The 26,198-nt window shown below is 28.8% G+C and overlaps 1 protein-coding gene across 1 annotated transcript in view; it reads left to right on the top strand.

Moving 5' to 3' along the window:
• LOC107456058 (uncharacterized) overlaps window positions 1–23,914 on the top strand; it is an 80,125-nt gene extending 56,211 nt beyond the window's left edge. Inside the window, exons 2-3 of the mRNA XM_016073818.4 lie at window positions 11,856–15,278; window positions 22,327–23,914. Coding sequence (XP_015929304.2) covers window positions 12,754–15,278; window positions 22,327–23,728 — 3,927 coding nt within the window. The 5' untranslated portion in view covers window positions 11,856–12,753 and the 3' untranslated portion in view covers window positions 23,729–23,914. The remainder of the gene's footprint in view (window positions 1–11,855; window positions 15,279–22,326) is intronic.
• The last annotated feature ends 2,284 nt before the right edge of the window (window positions 23,915–26,198 follow it).

Here is a 26,198-nt window from a genome sequence, read left to right as displayed (position 1 = left end):
CCTGTTTCCATGAAAACAGCCATCTCTACATAAGATTAGGAGAAAATGTTATGTGATCAAACAGATGGGATAAATGAGCTCTTTATGTATCTTTAAGCACTCTAATCATTAGAACGTTTCCTTAACTATCATCTTCACAACGATCCGTTTTACATTATTTTTTAAGAAAATTTTAGTGAATTACGTGTACAATAATAAGTTGAGGAAGATGTTGATTGGCGAATTTCCATCTGTACATATATTATTCCAGAGTGAATTAAATATTAAACAATAGGAACTGCTGTTTTAATGAAGAATTAAATTCGATAAATAATAAAAAAATTTAAAACTTAATAAAACTTTTTAGTTAAGAAAACATGATTCATTTTTGTGTAGGTACTTATAAACTATTATATTTAGAAAATGGCTCGGAGGGGGTAAGGCCATCCACCAAGAAATCAAAAATTCGAGTCATGTGTACTTTAAAAAAATTTCTCTAAGAAAAGTAAAGAAATGCATGTATTGGCAATTAATTGATCAAATTTAATGCCGAGGTTCCTTCTCTTAGCTTTACGCATTTGAATCTGTTGGAGGTAAAGAAAGTGTGAGAAATAATTACGAATTTTAATGAATCCAAAGCATTAGCAAACCATATAGCGGTTCTCGAATTCTATGCGAATTCTTTGCGTTAAGCAGATGTAGAGGGAATCTCTAAAAATAGATTTTATTCCGCACTCAATTTAAGGTTGTGGGATAAAAAGATTATATGAATGATTTTTATTGATTGAAAAAAGATTAAATGAGATAATAATTTTGTTTTTTAATGTTAGGGAATATTTCATGCATATTCAAAAATTTACATTGCAGAAGCCCATTCCTACACATTATTTTATACTCTACACGCTTTCAGAAAAAACGAAAAATTAGATTTAAGCTTAAAGTTGTTTGAATAAAATTTTAACGACTGAATGAGGCTAAGAATGTAAAAACATGAAGAAAGCTGAGTATAAAATTCTTTTTTCGTTGATAACTACTTTATTTATGAACTTTCTAGAATAACTAATTCTAGCTGACTCTTCTTCAAACCGGAAATTGCAAAACTTTCAATCTGCATGTTTCATTAAAACTTTTCCTATGCTTCTATGAATCTAATTATGCTGAATTCCTAGAACTTAAAAATAAGTAGATTTGAGATAGTTACACAATTCAGACAAAGGCACTAGAGAAGGTTGCGCCGCGTGACAAACTCAAAATTACAAATTTAAAGTACCTTTTAAGTAACCCAAAACATCTTTTTTTAACTCATTTTAAAAACAAAATTTGAAATTAAAAAGAAGATCTGTTTAACAGCTATGGCTTAAGATAGCATAATAGAAATAAAAATTGAGCACAGTGCCTAGACATAGCCCTTCACAAGGCAGACTTGCGATGTGAGGGACCTCCTTGGATGAAGCTGAACTGCTAGAAACTTCTCAGAAAAAATGGTTAAATAACAATTTATTGAATGGTTATTTCACCATATTTAATCAAAACAGTCAAATAAACATGAATAAAATGGTAATCAAACTGTTAAGCTTGAGAAAAACGGTTTATTAACTGCTTTCACCTAATACGGTTACACAACCAGAATTTTATCGCACCAGCTGGAACCACTTAATGAAGCTACTTAGTTCTTTACAACTGCGTACATATTATAGCCGAGCGGGCTTATCTGTCAATTTCATGAACTGGAGTTCGAGTCCTAGTGTTGACACCGCAATATTTTTTCCCTTTCCGTCAACTTTCAGTGTCCACTCTTCAATGCCCAATACCTTACGAAAATCAGAGATCCCATGGCTAGTTAAATAAAAAAAATTTCTTTGCGTCTCTGAAAAATGCTAGTTGTAAATGGTTAAGAAACCGTATATTTTTGTACTCATGGTTTTATAACCATACTTTTTGTAAATGGTTTCAAATCCATAAAGGAAAAAAAAATGTTCTTCAGCGAAAACTTTAAGATTAATCGGATGGACATACAGTTTTTTTAGCATAATTTTAGAATGAAAATATTAACAGTGTGGGCTGGAATACTCCAAAAATATGATTAAAATATTACTTAGTTATGCTTCATGCTTTAATCATAATAAACTTTAGTCAGAGAATATTAAAAAGCTTTTTTCTTGTTCATTCATGCATCCTATAATTATGAATGTTACCTTCAATTTATGAAAATTCCGGTATTCTATAGAAGACCCTAATCGTTGCATAGAATGCCAGAAATGGACCGGATCGTATGAATAGACTAGTATGTAACATATTGCTATAGAAAAATTAATAAGAAACCTTCAGTCATTCTAAATAAATATTAATTCTCCTACTTCTGAATTTGCCTAAAAACTCCCGTTATAGAATATCTCATACATTGATATATATTATTCATTCTTATAATGAGAAGAGAACTTCATTAAACCAAAAAAAAATATTTAAGAAAAAAAAATTACTATTCTACAAAATTAATCGTTGGAGAAGGAAAAACAAATGTAATACTCTAAAGCTCAATCGATATAATGACGTAGATTCATTCATTTCTAAATAACGATCTTTTGCAGGCAACATAAAATATTTTTTTGTTAAATTCGTGTGTTATTTAAGGAGTTTGCAATTACATCATCAAGGTAACAAAAAATTGTAGCACCCATTAAATAAAATATATTTAGCAAGGTCCTTTAAAAATGTTTCAGGCCTTTTCCTTTTTTAGCATATTACGGTAGTTAACGAAAGATTTTTATCTCGCTTTTAATTTCAAAAAACCCTTCATTGAAGTTTGATAACTTCTCTGGAATATTTTTAATTTATTGTATTGCGATATTTTGGTTATATTTAGAAAACTCCTAGATAATTTTGCATCCTGTTGTTTATTTGATTAATTCTTACTAAATGTAAAAAATTAGTGATTACTTTTTTTATAAAAATATTTTTTACCTTATTAATTGGTAGCTTATATTTTCAACATTTGAAAATCATTAAAATCCTCATTTTCAACTTCAGTAAAATTACAAAGCAAAGTTATTTAATTAACGGTACGGGTTCAACTTTATTCAATAAAACATAACATTAAGGCAATAAAATCGATTTTTTTTTTAACTGTTATTTTTTTTGAGGAACGTAAGAGGGTGGAGCAAAATAAAAAGACATTGAAAACTTGCTAAGTTGTCTGCATTTGTATTAGTTTGAAAATTTAATTTGTGTAAAAATAATGTGTAAAGATAAATTATATATGACTGTTAATTTACATTCCTCATAAAAAAAAAGTATATTTTCATGTAAGACACTCCCTCAACAAAAGATTTTATTTTATAACCGTCGTTGAACAGCCAACCCAATTTTTTGGGTTTTCGACTTCTAAATGTTCAACTCCATAGCTTTTTAATTGGGAACGCAATCTGGAAGACAAGGGAGTTCCTGGATCAAGTATTGGGAGAAATTTGCCTTCATGGAGGACTTTTTGATAGACCTACCCCCCATTTGCGCTACGTGGAGAGGAAAACCACGGAAATCTCCCTAGCCTGAAGGTAAGGGAACTCTAACTCAGGATCCGTCTACCACTGAGGATATTTTATATCAGCACTGTGATCGGTGCAAGTCGTGTGCGGAATTCGTGTCGACCAGCCATCGCTGGGATTCTAACCCGGTTGACCTCATTGGAAGGCGAACGCTGCATCCCCTGAGTCACCATGGACCCAACAAACGATTGCTGCCACGGGAGTCGAAGAGGTTAAGGATCTACAATTTCTTAATCACCGCCATGTTGATGGGAATATAGTGAGAATCTCGCACCGCCCACCTGTACTTTCAATACACTTTATAAAAAAAAATACTCTATGGTTTATATAAATATTAAAAAATCCTTCTTTCGGGTAAAACGCTCCAAAAGCAGAAATACAATACGAAGAGTACTGTAAAAGATGTTTAAAAATGTAAAAAAAATTAATGTAAAGTATATGAGCAATTTTTTTTTTAAAGGTCCCTTTACGTGGAAATTTTTTTTTACTTTCACTGACTTCACTTTCTCATTATATTCACTTACTTAATCTACCGAACAAACAATACAAAGATTACCATTTTCGTTGGTTCGTTCGGGTCATCATGTTAAGACACATCAGTTTTTCAATATATAAAAACTGGTAACACGTTTTATTATTATTATTAGCACTTATTTTGGATAAGACACTTCATGTCAATCAATCATAACGTACTAATTATGAAAGAAACTTTATTTTAACCAAAACACTTACAAGTCTAAGAAGCTAATATGACAGCTGACATTTGTGCTTTTTATAGCATACAAATAATGCATGTTTATGCATTTAAATATGCAATCATTACACTCTTAGAAATAAAATTCGCCTTTTTAATGATTCATCAATTCTTGAGTTGTCTTTTGTTACTTTGGAGAATCATTTTGTTACGAAATCAAATTATTTGTGACAAAACACGAACTCTCAAATATGTGACGAAAATGTTTCCTCAAATCGAAACCTGTACATTGGGAAAAATTTTTAACTAGACGAAACTAGAATGAAGACTAGACGATCGAAAATTAAATAATGAAGCTGGCCGATTATTCTGTATGGTGGTTAAGGAATTGGCGATTAGATCATGAGTTTGAATCCCGATTTGGGCGTGTGTGTAATTTATCTCTCTGTTCTTACGTTGTTTGGCTGATATTGATCCCCCAACATGGTGCCTACGATAAGTTGATTATTAGATACATTAGGGACTAAGACCTTTTTTCTTTTTTGAAGAATAATGAAATTAGTTTGAAAAAATTTGTTTCATCGAAAAAGTGTCGACACAATTTTTTCTCGGAGCATGTACTATGAAACAGGTACGTCAAAGACCTCATGAAGAAAAATTTCATGAAATTAGAACATCAATTTTTTATAGTGTATGCCATTATGTTTTAAAAAGAATAATAAAATTAATTCAATAGCTCTTACAGTCCCTAATAAAATCTTAATTATCAGGTGATACTATACAGTTTTATTGTTTTTACATGACTGAAACCGGTTTTTACTTGTTTTCGTTCGTGTATCATTTGATTAAATAAGACGATAGATAATATAAATTCGACGATTGGATAAATTATACGATATATTATATAAATATGGAATATTTATTATATCAGATATTATATTAGTATATTATAATAATTGAACCAAATTATTAGATGCACTGTAGTGTTTTAATAATTGCAAATTTTGGGCGAATTTATATGCAATACTTTTATATTTAAACATACATGTAATCAGTTTTATTTCAAGAGATTTTTCATATACTTTCTATTTGTATTTATTTTTAACGTATTGCATTACAAATTTAACCGACTGATATAGTAACATAAACAAGCGTAAACCGGTTTCAGCAGCGTGAAAACAATAAGGCTGTATAGTATCACCTAATAATTAAGATTTTACATAAAATCTTACATTGCGTCTAATAATTTGGCCATTTTAATTCAAATAAATTAAAATATTTATTTAGTTCCTTTACCTCTTAACTATTTGGAATCCCCACTTTTGTTCATACGAAACATTTTTTTGCTAAATCCAAAAAAAAAAAAAACAAAAAAAAAAAAAAAAAAAAAAAAAAAAAAAAAAAAAAAATTTTTTACAAAAGCAAATTTATTTCAGTGTTTGAGGTAATACATGACTTCTTTGCTGAGTTTTGCGTAGATTTATTTAGTAACTTTTCTAAGAAGGATTCAGAATTTAAAATTACTGTAGGGGGTCAATAGTTCTTTCTCGAATCTATTAACTAGAATTAAGTGAATGCAAATAATGATGCGTAAATTATTTTTGTACAAAATTATCCTTTATCCATTCTGTTTCTGAAAGTTTTGTATTCTTTTGAAGTTTGGACTGTCATTCAAATATACGTAAACATATTGTAAAAAATAGATACCCAATTATCACGAAACTTTCTTCGATTTCGAAAAAATCGTTTCTTGGTCTATGCTCTGACTAAAAATTTTGTCAAAGTGATGAAATTACTTTTATCACTTCCTCGAGGAAACGAATATCGTCAAAATTAAAGGAATATTTAGTCATTATATTTTTTTGCAGAAAAAAATCTGTAGGGCCTAATGTATCTAATTTTTCTACTAATCACTTTAATGCTAACACCATATAGGTGCAGCAAAAAGAACAAAAATAAATAAATAAAAGACAGGTAAAACAGAGAAATAAATTACACTCACGCATGAAGCGAGATTGCAACCCTGGATTTTCCTCTTTTGAGGCCGATTCCTTGACCACCATACTGTCTGGTCAGCTTAAATCGCAACTTTGTTTCCGGTTGTCTAGTCTTTATTCTAGTTAACAATCTCCCACTGTGCACTACAATGAGGTTTCGAGATGAGGGTTCCTTGGGGTATTAATCCGTTTTTCCTTCGAGGAGAATTTCATTCCCCCTTCCTTACCCGTCGAATATCGAAGGCCCTGTTATTATCGTTTAGAAAGCGATTAGAAGCTGTTAGCGAAGAATTCTCATTGCTCTGCGAGTGTACTATGCATGATTCTTTATCGCCTTACGAGATCATCGCCAACAAAACCAATTATTTTTATTTTTTGAATCCGGAAAGAAAACTTTAGCAGAAGAGTTCCGATTTCTGTGTGGATGCTAGTTCCTGTTTAGTTAAAGTGATTCTTCGCTTACCTGACCAAGTACCAATCTTCATTTCTATAGTTCTTTTTTTTTTCTTTTCCCTTTATTTCAATCGATTTATTTTGTTATTCACAGATATATTTTGAAACAAAAGGATTCACTAAAATAAAAAGTTTGTTTTTCATTAAAGCTTCATATGTAATTAAAATTAAATAAATTTGTGTCTTAGATTTAATTTGTGTTATAAAATTTTTAGCAAAATAAATTCACCATATGTTTTAAAATGATTTAAGACGGGGAAGAAATTATATATTTTACCCATTATATTTACCCATTATAGCTTTCTGATTATGTCATTTTAATAAAGATAAGAAGGATATGAAAAGAATAGTGTAATAATGTAATCTCTAGGAAAGGAGATTTTATTAAATAAAAATGAAAAAAAAAATTTGGAATAACATACATTAATAAAAATTTTATTTTAAATTTATATACATGTATGTGTCTAATGATAAATACAGGAGTTTGGCAAAATAATTGAGACACTTCGATACTAACACATTTTTTAATATTTAAAAAATAAATACTTAGAGAATCAGTTCATAAATTTAAAAAATATTAAATGGTACGATTTCTCCTACATATCAATGAAGTTTAACGCTTTTTGAAGTTTGAGGTACCGACAATGAACTACAAACGGGAAAAAATGTTTTTCAACAACTGTGCCAAAAAATGTGACAATAAATTTGTAACTCATAACTATTATTTTGGATATTATATGCAATAATTGGACAAAACTTCGTACACCTTGGTTAAATATTTATGAAGATGTATGAAAATTTTTATAAAAAAAAGAATTTTTTATTTTGCTATAGTTTAAATATTAAAAAAAATTAAACAAAGCACTTGAGTCAATTTTAAACTGATAACGAAATTATTGCTTTAAAATTAAAAAAAATAATAATAAAAACTGCTCCAGATAAGAGTAATTGAAGTAGTTGCCTTATACAGCGCATGGGCGGAAAAAAATTTAAAAAAAATATTATCTTAATTTTACAGTGAATCGTATTTGACAACTAATAAGCTAAGTCCGATTTGACTTCGATGACAAAATGAAATAAGTTTCAAGCAATTTTCTAAGTAGTTTTCTTACTCTTTTAAGAGAAAGCTCAAAATTATGAGGGATTTTCCACAAATTTCATTTTGTACTATTAAACAAGATTTATTAACAAATGATAATACCCTACAAATAATGGTCTGGACAAGAAAGTGTGATGGAATTTGGAAATAAAACATGTGAAAGAAAAGATACTTTAATCGGCATAATCTCCAACCGGTGTCATTTATAAATCTTGTTTAATAGTACAAAATGAAATTTGTGGAAAACCCTTTATTATTTTGAGGTTTCTTTTAAAAAGAAAAAAAAAACTCCTTAGAAAATTGCTTAAGATATTCAAATCGGACTTAAGTAGTTGTCAAATAAGATTCACTACAAAATTAAGAAAATTTTTAAAATTATTTATTTATTTTATTTAGTTATTTTTTTGCGTATATGCGCAGTATAAAAAAAACGTTAATTAAACGTATTTGGAGCAGTTTTTAACAAATTTTTTTTAAACTTTTTATGTCAATAATTTTTTATTCAATTTAAAATTGATTCAAACGTTTTTATTTCATTTTATTGAATTTTTTCAAAGTTATTAAAAAAACACAAGACAAAAAAATAAGCTTTTTTTTAATTTTTTTTTTTTTTTTTTTTTTTTTTAAATTTTCATATTTTCAAAAATATTTAAGCTACGTTTACGAAGTTTAGTTCAATTATTGTATAGAAGAACCAAAATAATAAGTTACAAATTTATTACAACATTTTTTTGTCATAGGGTGTTCAAAAGCATTTTTTCCGTTTGCCATTCATTCTCGGTGCCTCAACCCTCAAAAAGCTTTAAATTTCATTGATATGTATAAGAAATTGCAGGATCTAAATTTATTATTCGATTCTCTATGTATTTTCTGAGAAATATCAAAAAATGTGTTAGTATCGAAGTCTTTCGATTATTTTGTGCAACTCCTGTAGTATTCTTTTAATCAAAATTCGAACATTTATCTTCATTTTGAATGAAAAAATCGAGCATTATGATTTTATATTTGGAAGTTTACTTTTTCAATAATCATTTTGTTTAAAATGATTAAACACTACTGTAAATATTAAATTATAGTAAAAATTATAGTAATTAAATTGTAGTAAAAATAATTATTTAATCTATTGTTAATTATTAAAAGTAAATAAAATTAAAATACCATTCAATTTCCAACTTGGTTATTCGATTTGTTAATATTCTGTACCACTGCTATATTTTTAATAAGATACAGCGACCGCTGTGTCTATAAATAATAGCAAAATGATAAATTATAGCATTTTGTCACTTAATTTGAAAATAAACAAAAGAACCAATAATAATTCAGCAAGTCTTTTGTGTTTGAAATAATAATTTGAAACAGCCCAGGTGTGGAAATTAAAAAATTGCAAAAGCTGTATTTGAATGGGGGGAAAAATTAAACTTTGTTGGCAATTAATAACATATTTTTCCAGAATTTATATAAGAAAAAGCATTTGGATAAGGAAGGATTTTAAATAGTTTAGATAAATAAATAAAATGTGGTCATCATGCTCTGTAGTTTATATATGATAAAAATATCGGGCAATCGTACCTTATCATTATTGTTAAAACTTTTGATTTTAAAATGATTTAATATATCAATTTAAATATCTCTTAACTAAAAATAAAATGAAAAATAGTTAATAGTCACTTCATGTTTGACGAAAATACATTTAAGAATATTTTTATCAGCAAGTAAGACTCCTCAGTTCAACCTCTCACTTAATTGCTGGCGCGTCACCCCTACAGACGCCAACCCGAAGGGGTGTCCCTTTCGAACGCCAAAACGAAGGGGTGTGCAACCCTACGTCCACACCCCTCTTTAACTCCTTATATCAATATCTCCTCCATCATGGCTGCAGCTTCTTAGAGGGGTTGGGGCTGAAATCCAGGTGCATCTAAAAACGGATTAATACCCCAAGACACCCGAGATGAGAAACATTTTCATCAGATTTTTAAGAGTTCGCATTTCGTCACAAATTACGTGATTTCGTGACGAAATCAATCTCGAAATTAAGAAATATTGCTTTAGGATTGCTGAATCATCAACAGTGACAGTTTTATTTCTGATAGTGCATGTTTTATAATTAAAAAGCTTTTGAAAATATATAAGTAGGCTTTAAAAAAGCATATTAAACAGATCTAAAAGAAGATTTTGAAAAAATTTCAAAAAACTAGTTTTTTTGAAAACACATATCGGAAATGAAAAAGTTCTTAAAATTATTTAAATTATCGTGAGCTCAAACAATTAATGAACTAAAATAACAATGCTTTATGTCGTGTTTAAAAGTCACAAAATAACGAAAGACGTTGAAATGCTAAAAAATATTCTAGAAAATTAATGCTCCGGTTACAAAGGTTAAGGACAAAAAAAATGTGTTTTAATCAACTTTCAAAGACATCTCTAGGAGTGGCAAAATAGTTCTTTCTTTATTACATTGAAAATTTTATATAAAAAGGACTTGTCACACTATTTATTCAGCAAACACTCCGTAAAGTCTTCTTTCTCACAGAAGAAGCCTTTCAACAAACAAGATAGCAGTCCAATTTCAAATTTTTGCTACTCGAGTTTTACATGTCGCTCGGAACACAAAATTTTAGTGACGGAAAAGTCTCTTCTAACAGGGCATTAGATTCAGAAGAGCGAAGAAATCACACAAAGACAGGGCATTCCTTTAAATTCAGGACACTGTCAAAGACAGATAAATACGCCTGACTTAGCAGCTCTCTGAATAACTTAAATACTTCCTCCTTTTCGCATTACCTTCGATTTCTAGCCTTATCTAGCTTCGGCTCGTTTTCTGTGGAACTTACATTTAAATTCACCTTATGGTATAAATTTTCTTATGCGTTATTAAATCGCAAAGGATTTTTCGGTTGAATATTCAGCAGTCGCATATTTCCTTCAAAAATTTCTAGCAACTTTATTCTCAGGGGAGATTTGTTAAGATTTTTGTAGATTAGGTGAGTTATTACTTGTAAGAGATAAACTTTGCGATCATACTTTCGATGAGAAATATATTAAACTTAGCCATCATATTTTCACCTGGTGCTGACTAATATTGTGTGGATTTTATAATTTATATGGAACCTGAAGATTGAGGAGAACCACATGGAGGAAAATATTCTGGTAAAATTACCACACTGTATGGTAATAACGTTTCTGGTAAAAAAAGAAAAAAAACTCAGTTTGATCAATAAAACCAGTATACGGTATTTAAACCATATTTATTTCGGTAATTTTTTCGTTCATATGGCAACGGTATACCAGGATTTCTGGTATTCAAAATTATAGATCGTACTGACACACATTTAGGTAAACTAGTAATAAAAAGTAAATGTAACCGACAAAATGGTTTTTATGTAATGCTCTAAATTATCATAATAAAATCACCAAATTTCCCCACGTATTCCGAATTTCATTGTATATTATTAAACCATATTGTATTGTTAATTTTACCTAAGTCATTAGCAAAGCAATACAGTAAAAATTACCGAGCTTTTTTGTGCTCCCATACAGCCAGAAGCGTGATAAATTTTGCCATATTCTGATAGTTATGGACATACTTTTTCTCAGTGCATGATCTTCGTACCGGATCATTCAAGTTTTGCACAACTACCAACTTATTGTAGTAGGATGTATTGTTAACTAAAACGTTGATTCACTTAATTTTTCACAAGAATAAAAATTTCAGAATTAAATTTTAAATATTATTTCTAAAATTTTGCTTATAGATTATTCTATAGCAATAAATTAATAGTATATGTGTATAAAAAAATATAAATATATATATATATATATATATATATATATATATATATATATATATATATATATATATATATATATATATATATATGTGTGTGTGTGTGTGTGCGTGCGTGCGTGCGTGCGTGCGTGCGTGCGTGCGTGCGTGCGTGCGTGCGTGTGTGTGTGTGTGTGTGTGTGTGTGCGCGGGCGTGCGTGCGTGCGTGCTTGTAATATTCTGTTTGAAACATTATATGGAAAACATATAATATAATGACGTATTATGACGTATTAACTTTCTGAATTAGCTCTTTCTTCTTTTACAGATATGGATGGCATGTCAAGACTCAAATCTGTGTAACAAGCTTCAAAACTTTCAGAACGAAACGTAAAGAGAAAGAAAGTTGCAAAAACACTGACTTATATATATATATATATATTTTTTTTTTTTTTGCTTGAATTCTCCTCAGAAAATTATTTATTAAATCTAAACATAAAAATAAGTATGGAAAAGAAATCCTGCCAAAAAAGCTTATCTCTCATCTATTTTTATTGAGTTGGGGATGTTTTAATTATTTAAAGATTGAAAAAAAGTTTTTTTTTTAATGTTGAAAAATTTATAAACAATCTAATGTAATTGAAAAAGTCATTAAGAATAATTTAATAAAAGCAGTAAGCACTATTTGATACTACAAATCGGGGTGTAGTATAAAATAGTTAACCAAATATGTGGCACTTAATATGAAAGATGCAAATATAGCTCAAAAGATATTTTATTAGAATATTCGAAGTAATGACAACTATTTAATCTCTTAGGGTGGATTGTCTTAAAGAAAGCTATGCGATAACAAAGCTAGGCGTTTTACTTTAATTGATAGCGTGGGAATAAGATTTCCTTAAGAAAATAAAAAATTTACTTATTTTAAATGTTGTTGGATCTCATAAATTGCCACTAATATTATCCCACAATTCCACAAAGTTGAAGATTTTTAATTTAAAGCACATTCTTTGCGATTTCTGAATCGAAGCAAATCTATCCAATGAAGAAACTGTTTTCTTTAAAAAGAGTCTTTCTAGACTCTGACAAGATTCTAAAACTACTGAACGGAATTTGAATAAACTGCTTTTCCTGGGGAGCACAGAGAAAAGAATGCTGCTTAGGCGGTTTAATTGATTCCTTAAGTACTTTTACGTGAACGACAATGAAAGCGTAATTTCTATAGAATGTTGCTCTCCGCTTTGCTATTGATTGCGTGGGTGGTTGAGACCACTTCTACAGAGCTTCACCAACAAATTCCTACCAAAGATTTACCATTGCTTAATGCAAAAAATATTTCCTCTAGAAATCCTTTAATTTTTTCAAGCCTCCAGGAATCAATGATCATGGCACCTAATCGATCCAGATATTTCTCGACGGTGACTGGTTTCCGGAAAACGTCAAAAAATATACGGTCACCAGCAAATCCCGGAACCAATAATGGGAATCCTAAAGTCCTTTTCGTAGGAGGGATCATAAATCCTCCTTCAGGTTTCCGGTCTTATCTCGATGGAGAAGACATTTCTAACACTACAAATATGAATAACCCTTCTCAAAATAATGGGAGCCAAGGGAATGTGATAGCACATCTGGCATACTCCAGAGATTTTGAAGATCAGCATATGAAGCAGGCGGAAAAAGAGGGTAGAAAGAGCAAACTTCGGAATGATGATGAAGATTATCATTATGGCACATCCCTTCGAGAAAAAGTAAATGCCTTCTCCTTGAATGATAGCTCGTCCCATTTGCTCAACACCGAAACACGTGAATTACAAATGTACCATAAAACATCAGAGAGAAATGCCACAGAAACTAAAACCGTCCAGCTTTTGGAATCAGTGGCATATTTTAACATTTCTGTTGAAGAAGAAAAATCATCACCGAATAAGAGTTTCAATTCAAAAGTAACCGCAAATGTCCATGTCAGAAACAGCAGCGATATCCAAAATAAATTTCTTAATTTAAATTTTAACGGTGAGAATAAACAAGCCAAAAAAGATGTGCATAGTTTGGAACGTAAAAATAAGTTCGAAAAAAATTCTATGCCAGGAAATGGAAAAATAAATGAGACTACAAAGTATGTAGATGATGTTGCCTCTGATAATATAAAACACAGCACTGCTTTCACAAAGAGTTTCGAATCGCATGGAAGCACATACACACCTGCTTACGAAAACAACTTATTAGTTACTGCAAATAATGATTTCAGGGAAAATGCTTCCATTATTTCTAATATGCAACAAGATGGTGCTTTTGAATCTGTTACTAAGATAACGGAACAACCTTCTAGTGAAGGACATTATAGTAATAACAAATTTCATAACGAATGGAATGAAATTCATAAAAGTGACATTTTCTTGAAAAATAATCCGCCAACATCATTATTTTCTTCTTCCATCACAACTCCAGATTCCCATATGAATGATCCACCTTTCCGAGGTCCAAATGTACCGTTGGATAGCGATATTTTTGTTAGAGAAAAGGACAAAAAAATAGATTTCCGGAACTCAGTTAAAGAAACTCCATATTTTCCTACTTCAAGTATAGAAAAAGGGTGGAATGATATAGACTCTCTTGGAAGAATTACTTGGGATTATCAATGTTATATTACTGGATCCATGTTTTCTGTCATCGCTCTCTATTTATTCATTAGTTTATTGCGAGTAAAGACATTCATCCCTTTATTAAGAACATGTTATTATGTAACAATCAATTCTATAATATTTTTGACGTGTATTTTAAGAGCATTTTACCTTTTCTATGATCCTTATGGTTTTTTCCATAAACTTCCAGTTGTAGTATCTCAAGTTCTTCTTAAAATAACAGTACCTTGTTTAACATCAGCTTTCTGTTTCTTAGTTCTATCATTACTGAGCTTCACAAAAACTCAATTATTTTCGCCAAATTTACAAACACCATCTGTGTTAGCTGTAGTTGTTGTTTTCGTTATATCTCTTTCAATAACATTAGAAACTGCAATTCACGTGTTTCAAATATCTAATATATTTCTGTTATTGTGTTATTCGATTGCCATATCTTTTGGTGGATTCTCATCGATATCTTATTTCTTCGTATTCAATCGATTACATCACAGAGCTTTAAGAAAACAGGGTGAAATGATTCGTGTGACATTTACTAAAATGCATATTGATGGTGCTCGGTTACCTAAAAAGTTACCTAGACCAACTTTAGGTCTCGCTGTGAAACTCGTTTTGATGGTTGCTATTTTTCAAATTATTTTGTGTAGTCTGGTACCATACACTGTACTCTTTCTCCAAGGGTTATTGCCAAAAGTAACAACTCCTACCCCATGGTTGTGGTGGAGCTACCAACTATCTTGCAGAATACTTGAACTAATGATATGTGCCACTATTTCTTTTATTGCAACTCAGCCACTAAAGCATTTCGAAGTTGACAACAATGCCTTCCACAATATTCTTATGTGCTTTCCTTGTAATTCTTTTGGGAATTGTTCTCAAAGTGCAGAAATAATAGACTTTGAAGCTCATTCAGACAACTATGCTAATCCTCAGGGTATTAGAAATCCAAGACTTAATTTGATTAGAAATACACGAAGACTTCAAACAAACTCTCTTCCAACTTTTCGAACTCCTCTAACAGCAGTTGATAGCAGTATGCCAATGCGAACTTTACCATGTAGTGGAAGGCATACCAATCATTCTAGTGCTTTATCTTTGCTTTCATATTATAGGTAAGAACTTTATATCCGTATATAGTATATTTTAGTTAAAATGTTCTTATCAGTTTACTTAGGTATGAAATTAACAGAAAAATCGTGAATTTTCTTTGGCAAAGCAAAAAAGTAAATTTAGAAAATCAGTTCTGAAAATAGTCATTTATTATATAACTAGTAAACTTTAAAAATTAATTTTTCCAAAATGAAACAAGAAAAAGTGGTGGCGCTACAGCTTTTTTTTTTTTTTTTGATGATTCATGTCTGACGTAACAGCACGCGTAAAGTTTGAGTTAAGATAGAATATCTATATAAATTGCTACAAGAGTACGTGGCATAATTTTTGGCAAGAATATCACGTTTTTTTATTTAGATTTTAAAAGAAAATTATTCATGACAAAAAAATATGCAATAAAATAAAAACTTCTTCGTACTTCCATAAATTTTGTAATTTTAAATATCTTAAACTAAAGAAAATTGGTTAAGATTTGTTTCAGCTGAAGTTATAACAAAAACAATTGTTTTTTGGGCACATGTCGTCGACCGTGACATGCATGCGAAATTGAAAATTCGAGTACTTTTCTTTGCTCCTGCTATATTATTTTCAAAAATTAAGAAACCTTTTAAGCAAAAAGAGGAAGGGGAGAAACATCCCAGTTTGAGTTTCCCATTTTTAAGGATACCACTATATTGTACTGCGTAACTTATTTTCATGCTTTACTTAGACATTTCTTTTTGAACGCGGTAACCCATTTATCCAAAACTTAATTACCCTAAATTTAAGTAAAGTTGGGATCTTATATTATAGTCTTCTTTTAAAAAGTTTATATTCGAAGTCACGTTAAACTTTTTCCTTAGCTTTTCTAACCGTAAAAATGTAACACACTAATAATACGTTACTAAATATTAGTAATACACATATGTGGTTTACTTTATTGCAATATTTAAAGATAATGTATTCATCAATTACTCTGATTAACATTTTTTTCCATTGCAGGAGATTTTCTAACATGTCTGAGATCCTTTCATATCTCTGGTTTCAAATCTGTTATTGGTTTCATATCCAAGCTACAGTTTTTTAATGACATTCTTAGTCTATTGTATAACGTTGTTTTTCATAACGTTATATATAAAAAAGGCTTGCATAAATTTTGCAACAAACTTCTAGGAAAATTAGGGCACATGATTGGGATTAAAAATGAGCAGGAACCTATGCCCGTAAATGCCTCTTCAAACGCAATTAAAGGAAAACAAACACAATCTTATCTATTTTGCATAAGTACTTCATTTCAAGATAAATAAATTTTTTATTCGAGTAAATAATTCATTTTTATTTCTTAATCTTAAATTCAGAGATATTTTTTAGATTATCGACAATAAAATACTTATTTAACTTAATTGTGAACAGCAATAATGCAAAACTTAAAACTGAAGCGGTTTTCAATATAGTTTTCAAAATACTAAAAATTCTCAGTTTTTTATTATTTCTCTTTCTTCATGGTTTAGACATAGATTCTCGCTTTAAGGCTACACAGTACCCTAAAATTCGCAAAAATATGCAAAAAAATATTTTTGCATTTTTGGGTGGCTAATGTGGTTGGGAAGCAAGTTGAAAAATTTTGCATCTGAGATCTAATTAGTTTTAGAGATATTAGGATTTTTCCGAGTTGTGTCAGACTCACAATTTGACAAGCGAGGGGGCGTGGTTAGTTTCGTTTTCTTTTAAATCTAATTTTAAAACTTTTTTTTTCAAAAAAAGACTTACTTTATTTCGATGATTATTAATTTTCACTTTCTCCAAAAGTTATCAAATTTCACTTTCACTTCTAGAAGCATTGTTGTTTATTTATGTTCGGTGTTTGATGGATGCGTTCTAAAGTTGTGTTTTTACTAAATTTTTATTTATAAAAAGTCTTTTTTAAGACTAATATTTTTTAATTTATAAATACATTCGTAACAGAATATTTGTTATACTTGATTGACTGAATATTTATATAATTATGAATATTTTATGAATATTTATATAATAATAAATATACTATTTCTTTAATCCTATTGCTTTGTTTGTCTAAACCAATGTTACGTGTATTTTAGCCGATACAGGTTACATATAAATTTTAAATGTGAAAAAATATAATACTATTAATATTCAAGTAAATTAGTGTTTTTGGACCAACAATAAGTTTGTTTATAATATATTAAGAAAGTAGGACTGTACAAGCATTTTTAGTTTTGGTTTTATGGTTCTCTTTACTTTAAATGTCATTTTCTCAGACTTTCTTTTTTGTTGATACCACTGTTTTCGATTCCCTAAGGCTTTTTTCCCTTTAAAGATAAAGCCTTGAAATTTTTTGTAGAAACTTTTATGTATATACAGACCAAAAGTTAGTATGGATTTCAGTGTGAGATGTATACATTTTTTTTAATAAAAATTTGAAGTTGGAGTTTTTAGAATTTTCGGGTTTTCCACGTGTTTAGTAACGATAAAAATAATTAAGATTCAACTAAGTATCAGAGCATCAAATCCATACTAACTTTTGTTCCTAATAATCTAAGATATTTATATTACTTAAAATAACTGAAAAATTTTGAAAATTAAAAAAGTTATAAAAATTTAAAAAAATCTTGAATTTTTTAAAAAATTTTAAATTTTTTAAATTGTGGTTTGTCGATTTCCCTTTTCTTTTTGAAAATCAGTTTAATAATATAATACAAATGAAAATCTATTATTACTTTTAATATTACTGGCCTTAAAAATTTTTTTTAAAAAAGGGTACCGTGTAGCCTTAAACATCATAAATTGATATTATATGAAAAGAAAAATTTAATATTTCAAATGTTGCAAAGAATTTCAAATAATAATTTATCTGATAAATCAGATTCAATATTTGATTTCCTAAAGGGAAAATAACAAGTATTTTTCTTCCCTTCTGCTTCGACTGGTGAAGTTCGATGCTTTCATATCGACTGAAAAAAATGATCTTGCTTTACAATATTGAGCAATGAGGAGTTTTAAATCTTTTCCTCTGCATAGAAAGTGCACATCAATTTTCTTTTGACACTTTTTTATAAAACTTTAATCGAAAGTTTAAGATTATTTTATCGTATCATACATGTCGAATGAAAAGTCTTAAATGTAACCTTCTTCTTTATTTTTCGATTTAAAATATACATAAATTGGTCAATAAATGCAATATGACATGAAAGCTTAGAATTTTTTTTAAAACATGCTTTATTGCAAACTTGAAATTAAATTTTTATTTAACTTCAATATATTTCAAAAATGATATCATTAAAATTTTTATTTAGTATTTAAGCAGCATTAATTTATTGAACAGGTTAAGAAATTGATTTCTTGTTAAGACATTTTTTCATAAAAAGAATATTATTCTTAGTTGTATTTTAATTTATACATTCTATTATTTTTTTCTGAAGCGAAGTGATAATTGAATTTGGTTTTCATAATCTCAGTATTCCATCAGCGTAAATTTCCTTCAGTGTCATTTAATAAGCTTAAATTTAATCACAACTCTCTAATAGTAAGAAACTATTCTAAATTTATTAATAAGCGTTAATTAATTCTTGACAATCTACAGTTTCTTTTTGAAAAATAGCGGCACGACGCCTTTGTAAAAGAGAAGGAAAAAAAGGCTTTTTAAGTAATTTTTCTTCTAAAGTAGAATAATCATGTATCATTATTTATTCTAGTTGAATGTCTTAAAAATACTTTGTAATTATTTCTAATAAAACAGTTAAGATTTTTGCCTAAAAAGAAAAAAACCTTTTGAATGCTTCACAATTTTACAATTTTAATAATATGAATGAAACTGTTTTACTTTTGCTGTATTAAATATTTTCAAATTACATCAGTTTATGTTAAGTCTTATCTCATTTAAAATTTTAAGGAATGCGATTAATATAATTATTCTTGTATTTCTTCTAAGAGTTACTCTCAATGTATCATTCCAAATAGTTAATACTAATAAGTTTACAGATTTCCCAATTAAAAATTAAACAAATAATAAATATTATGATTCTAAATTTAATTTACGTAAATTAGCTATTGATTAATGGAAGTTAACTCAACATTTGAAATTCGATAATAGAAGTTTAATTAGCATTTAAATGTTTAAAAGCTGAAATATTAGCGGATTAGTTCTATGCATGAATTTATCTATTTCTCACTGATAATGCATATTTATAGTATAATACATATATTTGTATTCTAGTATTTTCTGAATGGAACATTTAAACCCATAATATATGAATTTTAAAGGATTAGTGACTGTAAAAAAAATCGTTCAATTTTGTTTCAGAACTTTTGCACTGAATGAAAATCCCACAGAACCATTTAAAAGGAACAAATATAAAGTTCTAGTCTAAAATTTATTTTTTAAAAAAAGTTAGTTTTAAAGGATTCTACTTCATTCAGGGATAAATATTGTATATATTTGCCTTAAATTCTTGTCACAAGGCTAATGAATTTACAGCCATTTTGTGGTTTTTTTAATAAAATAAAGCTTTAAAAATAATTTGTGTTCCTTTTAACATTTATTTGAATTAAACAAAAACGTATTTTAGAGTAACTGAAACATTTTCATTTTATATATTTATAATATAAACATGGTTGAATGTAACATATATATACTAATAATATCGTTCTTTTTAAACTGAAGAAATAACATTATTTAGAAATAACTTAATAATAACTTGAAGTTTTGAAAATTTCCTGACAACATTCCCTCAATTTACTGTCGAGAATATTAACCAAACAGATAAAAGCAAGTTTTTGATTAAAATTTTGATTTTGCATAAGAAGGATTTCGTACTAGATTTTCTATTTGTCTCTATTTGTTCTTGCTACAACTGATACATATGTTATACAACTGAAACCACTTTTTGCTTATTTGAAAGGAATTATTTTGCTTTTTTTAAGACACAATTTTTTTTCTATTTGTTGTAATGTGCAGAATAGTATCTTTCATCATAATACTGGCACTTTTTCATTTAAAATAAATTAGAATTGTACACATACGTCAAAATGTAAAGAATTCTAGAAATAGAGAAGTAACATTTTTAAATAAAAAAAAACATCTAACTGAAAATAAATATGCAAGTATAGAGGAAGCAGAAAATTTAATCCATTCTGGCATCTATTTAAAAGGCGTACTAAAAGACTGTAAAACAGAAAATGCTTTGGAGCATTTTTTATAGTAAACCTCTAAATTTCATGTATCTTTACAAATAAAAGAATTTCGTATCTTTTGACTTGGATAGGTGTTTTTTCTAATCATTATATTTTTTAAATAAAATGTTAAAAAACTTGAAAAATCAATATTTAATGAAATGCTGCTTAGAGCAAAATTCTCCTTAAAATCTGTTAATTTTGAATAATTATGAAACTTCTAATCGACGCTCTGCTGTGCATAAGGAAAAATACGAAATTGAGGAAGAATAGAGATGTTTTTAAAGAAGCAATTTCTAGATTTGTTACAACATAAGAAACAAAAAATAAAAAGTTTTATCTAATTAAAAAACTTGTGTCGCTCTAGATAACTATAAGTTGCTTTAAATTGTGGTTAAACTAGTTCAAGTAGCGATGTTGAATAGATGTGAATGACCAAAATTGGTTGTTAAATAAGAATCGTTTTGTCCGAAATATATACTAGTTCCAGTTAAGTGTCACTTCCCGGTATGCCCTGCATCAATGCTTTTAAGGTCCAGTATGCATTTAACTCTTAGGAGATATTAAAATATTGAATATAATATTATTGAATTAATCGGACATATTTGTGACAAAGTCTCTTCATTTCGGTCATTCATATTTAAGATTGGTTTGAGACCAAAGAAAGGAGGATTATCAAGAATCAGTTCCAAGTGTGGGCATATAAATGCAGACAGTTATATGTATTGCTCAAATGCATTTTATCTCCTCTTACAATTTAAAATATGATATTTACACTATTATACAGTACACTATTATACATATTGTAAACTCAATAAATTGAACCATATCACCTTGCAAGTTAAATCTTTTCCATTTCAATAGTTCATCTTACATAGGTTTTTGAATACCATTAGAGCAAATTGTCATAATATTAGAGCTTAAATTACTGATAATATGATTCAATATTGAACTGATTTTTGTGAAAGTCGTGAGAACAAATAATAACGCTTTTTGAAATTGTCTAACGGACTTACCTTTGAAAACCATTAATCATATTCTAAAATATCAATCTTCTGCTGTAGTTGTTGCCGTCGGCCATTAAAGCAGAGGGGTGCTATTGTTCTTGTTTTTGAGTGGCGCCATCTGTAGCCAACAATTCGACTTTTGCCTCAACCGTTTATAGGGCGAACCCATTCATACGTCCATTCATTCAACCACTGATCGCAATTTTGACCTGAACCAGAGAACAATCAGTCTTTAATTCAGCACCCTCAGAGGTATAATTTTTGGGGAACGTGGAGGACTTTGTGATCCGACTGATTTACCGTGCGCCAATCACGAAGAGTCTTCAACCGGCTGGATTCCAGCTCCCGTTCTCACGAATGTGAGGCATGCACCCTGCCAACCAGGCTATCCCGAGCCGCGATGACTCAGGGGATAGAGCACTCGCCTTCCAATGCAGTGAACCGGGTTCGAGTACCAGTCGATACAAGTTCTGCATCCGGCTTGCACCGACCTCAGTGCTGACGTGAAATATCCTCTGTGGTAGACAGATCATGGGTTACAGTCCCCTTGCCGCCAGACTAACCGTGGCAGGCTCTCGTGGTCTTCCTCTCCACGTAACGCAAATGCGGATTAGCTCCATCAAAAAGTCCTCCACGACGGCAAATTTCTCCCAATACTTGATCCAAGAGTACTCCTGTCTTCCGTATTGGGTTCAAAATTACAAGACTACGGAGTTGAACATTAGTAGTCTTAAACCCATAAAATGTGGTTGGCTGTTCAACGACGGTTATAAAATAACATCAAAAACCAGGCTATCCTGGCCCATCAATCTTCGATTAAGTTTAAATTATATGTTTGTCGTCTATATGTATATTAATAGCATTTTATTTTTAGGTCCAAACGAGCCTTAAATATGTCCAAAACTGAAGATCTTGACGATTTGGAGCGCACTCTATGCAGTCAAAGCGTTTCCTCGTCAGATGGAAGAAGTTTATTTCGCCCTACTTCCATGCTGTATAAAGACAATGGTTTCATTCGTTTTAGAAGAGAAACTGATCCACAACAACCAATGGAAATGAGTGATGACGACGATCATATCCAGGAAGATATTGATACTAGCGTAGAAGATGCTGATTCCACAAAGGCAAACGTTGGATCGAGTTTTCATTCTTTATTAGAAAGTGACATCGTACAAAATACTTTGTCTCCTTTCTTTCAAATCGATTATAAAAGAAGATTTCGTAAAATGAGTCGAATTTCTATTGAAACCACAGATTATAGCGCAGATATTTCTTCTGATCAGTTGAGTAATATCGTTAATCTACGAAATGGACTATCTACTAGTGCTCTCGATTTTCATACCAAAAAATATGGAAGTACATGTAGCTCAGAAAGTGCAGCTAATAGTTTTGACGTAACATTTTTCCTGAACAGTAATTCATCTCCTCAAACTTCACCAATTAGTACCACTTTGAATATAATATCCGCATATCGAAGTGAAACGGAAGATGATAAGACGTCTAGTGTTGAAGGGCATGAGGAAATGCTTCGTAGCGTTTCTCCTATTCTTAAACAAGCTTCGTTTGGAAGATTGTCTTTGAATTTGAATTTGCATGCTTCTACACATACAAACCATTCTAATGGACACGTTAATGTTGCTTGTGGAACAGAAGATATTACACCTGATTCAGCAGTATATCTAGATCTTCCCCGAGAAAGTCCCAAACTTTCACCCAATATCTTTGAAACTCATTTTCCTTTACAACCCCAAAATTCTCCAGAAGACACTTTCATGAAGTCGACGGATGATTTATTTCCATTGACTGGTTCACCATACTGTTCCCCAACAAGTCAATCATTGGGTGAAATACGAACGAGCAGTTCATATGTCATTCCTCAATTTAGGAAAAACTCTCGAGGACTTCTTTGCAAGCTTAGAGGATCGACGTTTTCCCTTAATACAGCTATATACGGTTATGAACCTTTAGAGCATGAAGAACCCAAAAAAGGTTTTCTGTATCGCAAAAACAGTAAAACACTTGAGAGATCTTCAAGTGATAGGAGGCCACTTTCTGATTGTCATTTGGATACAAAGCTTTCAGCAACATCTTTAGCAAGGAATAGATTATCCTCTTTTGGTTCTGATCATTTAGGGGATAGTGGTCTTTTAGGAGATTGTGGAGTTGCTTTAGTGGATGTTGCTTCTCAAACTGATGAAAATGTAGAATCGCATTACATCCATAAAAGTTACTCTCTTGTCACGAATGCTACACAATGTCCCCAACTACAATCATAAGATTTATCATAGTTTCAGTGATAGTAAATTTAAAACGTTGAGAGGATTTTGAAATATAATGTACAGATAATGAGATGTATCATCTGAATGTGGTTTATTACAATTTGCAACGTAGAGACTGTTTTTATGAAAATTATTAAGTGGCTTTTTTAAAAATTTACATATATATATATATATATATATATATATATATATATATATATATATATATATATATATATATATATATATATATATATATATATATATATATATATATATATATATATATATATATATATATATATATATATATGTATATATATATATATATATATGTATATATATATATATATACATATATATATAATTCTATGATAATAAAGACCTTGAAATTTAAAAAGTTAATGTATATTTCATGTTTTTTATTGGTTTACTAAATACAACCCGCAAAGCAAATAAAATTTGTGAAAAATTCTTTGTACAAAAGTCTTTTTTTTCAAAATATCAACATATTATAGCATATGAATGATTAAACTTCATGAAAGAACTCTTATACATACTAATTTTATGTTTTAAATGTTATTTTTCATTTCATTTTATTCTAAAGAAAAAATTAAATTTGATTCTAATTAAATTTTATTAAAAAAGTAAATTGATAGACTCAGCTTTTAACGTTTACGTCAGTCATGAAAATTATTAATTCGAAAGCATTACACACTTTTTAATTCTATCTATAATAAAAAGAATATCGGTATTATGAAACAAAATTGTTTTTAGTTAAGAACTTCACCTCTGAATTTACTATTGTAATAAGTAAATTTAATGGTAACTTTAAATCGAATTAGAATAAGCGTATAAATTATGTCACAAAATATTTAACATCCAAGTTTCAAAAATCGCGTTTTATTTTACTTAAAATTTTAAAATTCATATGGAACTTCTGATTAAAATTATCGAAATTATTCTATTTTATAAAATGTTTGTTCTCAGTTAACCACAAAATTATTATTATTAAACTAGACTGAAATATGAAATATGTGTATCTGATATTGATAAATTGGACAAATGATTAAAATCACAAATATTTGTAAAACTGTTAACTATTTTAAATCAAACAATTTTTCTTTGCATGCTCTAACAATTGCAAATGTAGCATATTAAACTCAATGTAATTAACTGATATCATAAATGTTACTTATAATACTTTGCACTTTATTAATTTTGTGAAATGTTATAAGTTGATACATATTTTGACATATTTCTAAAAGATTCTAAGACATGCATTTTATTTCTTTTTAAGCATGAATTTTCTTTATGTAAAAAAAATAATAATTTTATAACAAAATTGTTTTTTTTCAAATTCTTATTTTTTTAATTTATTTAACAATTAATAAAATTCATACAATGTGTAATGTAAATCAAGCAAGAATTTTTTTTTTATTTATATGTCACAATTATGTAAAATAAAATATTCTAATTTATTTTTGCCATATTTATTTTTGAAATGTGCAAAATTTTTAGATTCTATAAATATATCAATATCCTTATTTACTATAAAAATTCTATATATTGTCTTAAAACAGGGCCCTCACAGTTTTAAAAATCACTGGCGGTAATTTTTTCATTTGAACTACTGAAAATAATCTATTTTCCAATCTAGATTTGTAAAATTACTCCAAAATTTTCACTTCTATGCACATTTAATTAGGTATTCCTGATATTTGATTGATATATATATGTACTATAATGATTTGCTATACTTTATTCTCTTCACCGATTTCTAACTTTTTATGTATTTTTTTAAGTCTGTGAGAACCCTGTTAAAATGTGTAATATTTTTTATTTCTTACACCAGTTTGTAACATGTGAATTTTAAACATCACTTATCAGTTTTTCTATTATTTTAAAAATGTAAATACAATTGTTAGTAGTCTTAGACAATCATTAATGAAATTTAAAAATTAAAATTTAATATTGTACTGAACGTAATGTTTCCTGGTCAAAAATAATACAATTTTATTTTCATAAAATTGTATTCTTGATTCTAAAATATATATCTTTCTTTATCTTCTAAAGGTATTGATAAATAAAGTAAAATTAAATTTATACACTGTTTTGAGTATCCTTACATTAGCTAAAATTTTAATATATTTTTGTGCATCAGCTTTAATTGGTAATCATAAATGAATTATAAATTAATACAATTTTAAATGAATATAAATGAGTGAAAATATTATAAATCCAAGCTTAGTAATATCAAATATTGCATATCAATAACGACACTACTGCATAATATAATCATTTATTTGACAAATTATCGAAAAATAAATCAACGATTTACGGATCAGGTATAACAAATTATATCGAACATTTTCAGTTTCACATTTCTAATTACTGCCTATTTTGCTATTATTTTTCCTTATTAATTCCATATTTATCCCTATTATTTTCCCCTTATTAGTAATATTATTGTTATTTTTCGCAAGCA

This window comes from Parasteatoda tepidariorum, chromosome 11 (assembly GCF_982258835.1).
Source record: "Parasteatoda tepidariorum strain Cologne lab strain chromosome 11, Ptep-v5.0, whole genome shotgun sequence".
Taxonomy (NCBI): Eukaryota; Metazoa; Arthropoda; class Arachnida; order Araneae; family Theridiidae; genus Parasteatoda; species Parasteatoda tepidariorum.
This window is presented reverse-complemented; position numbering and strand designations above follow the sequence as displayed.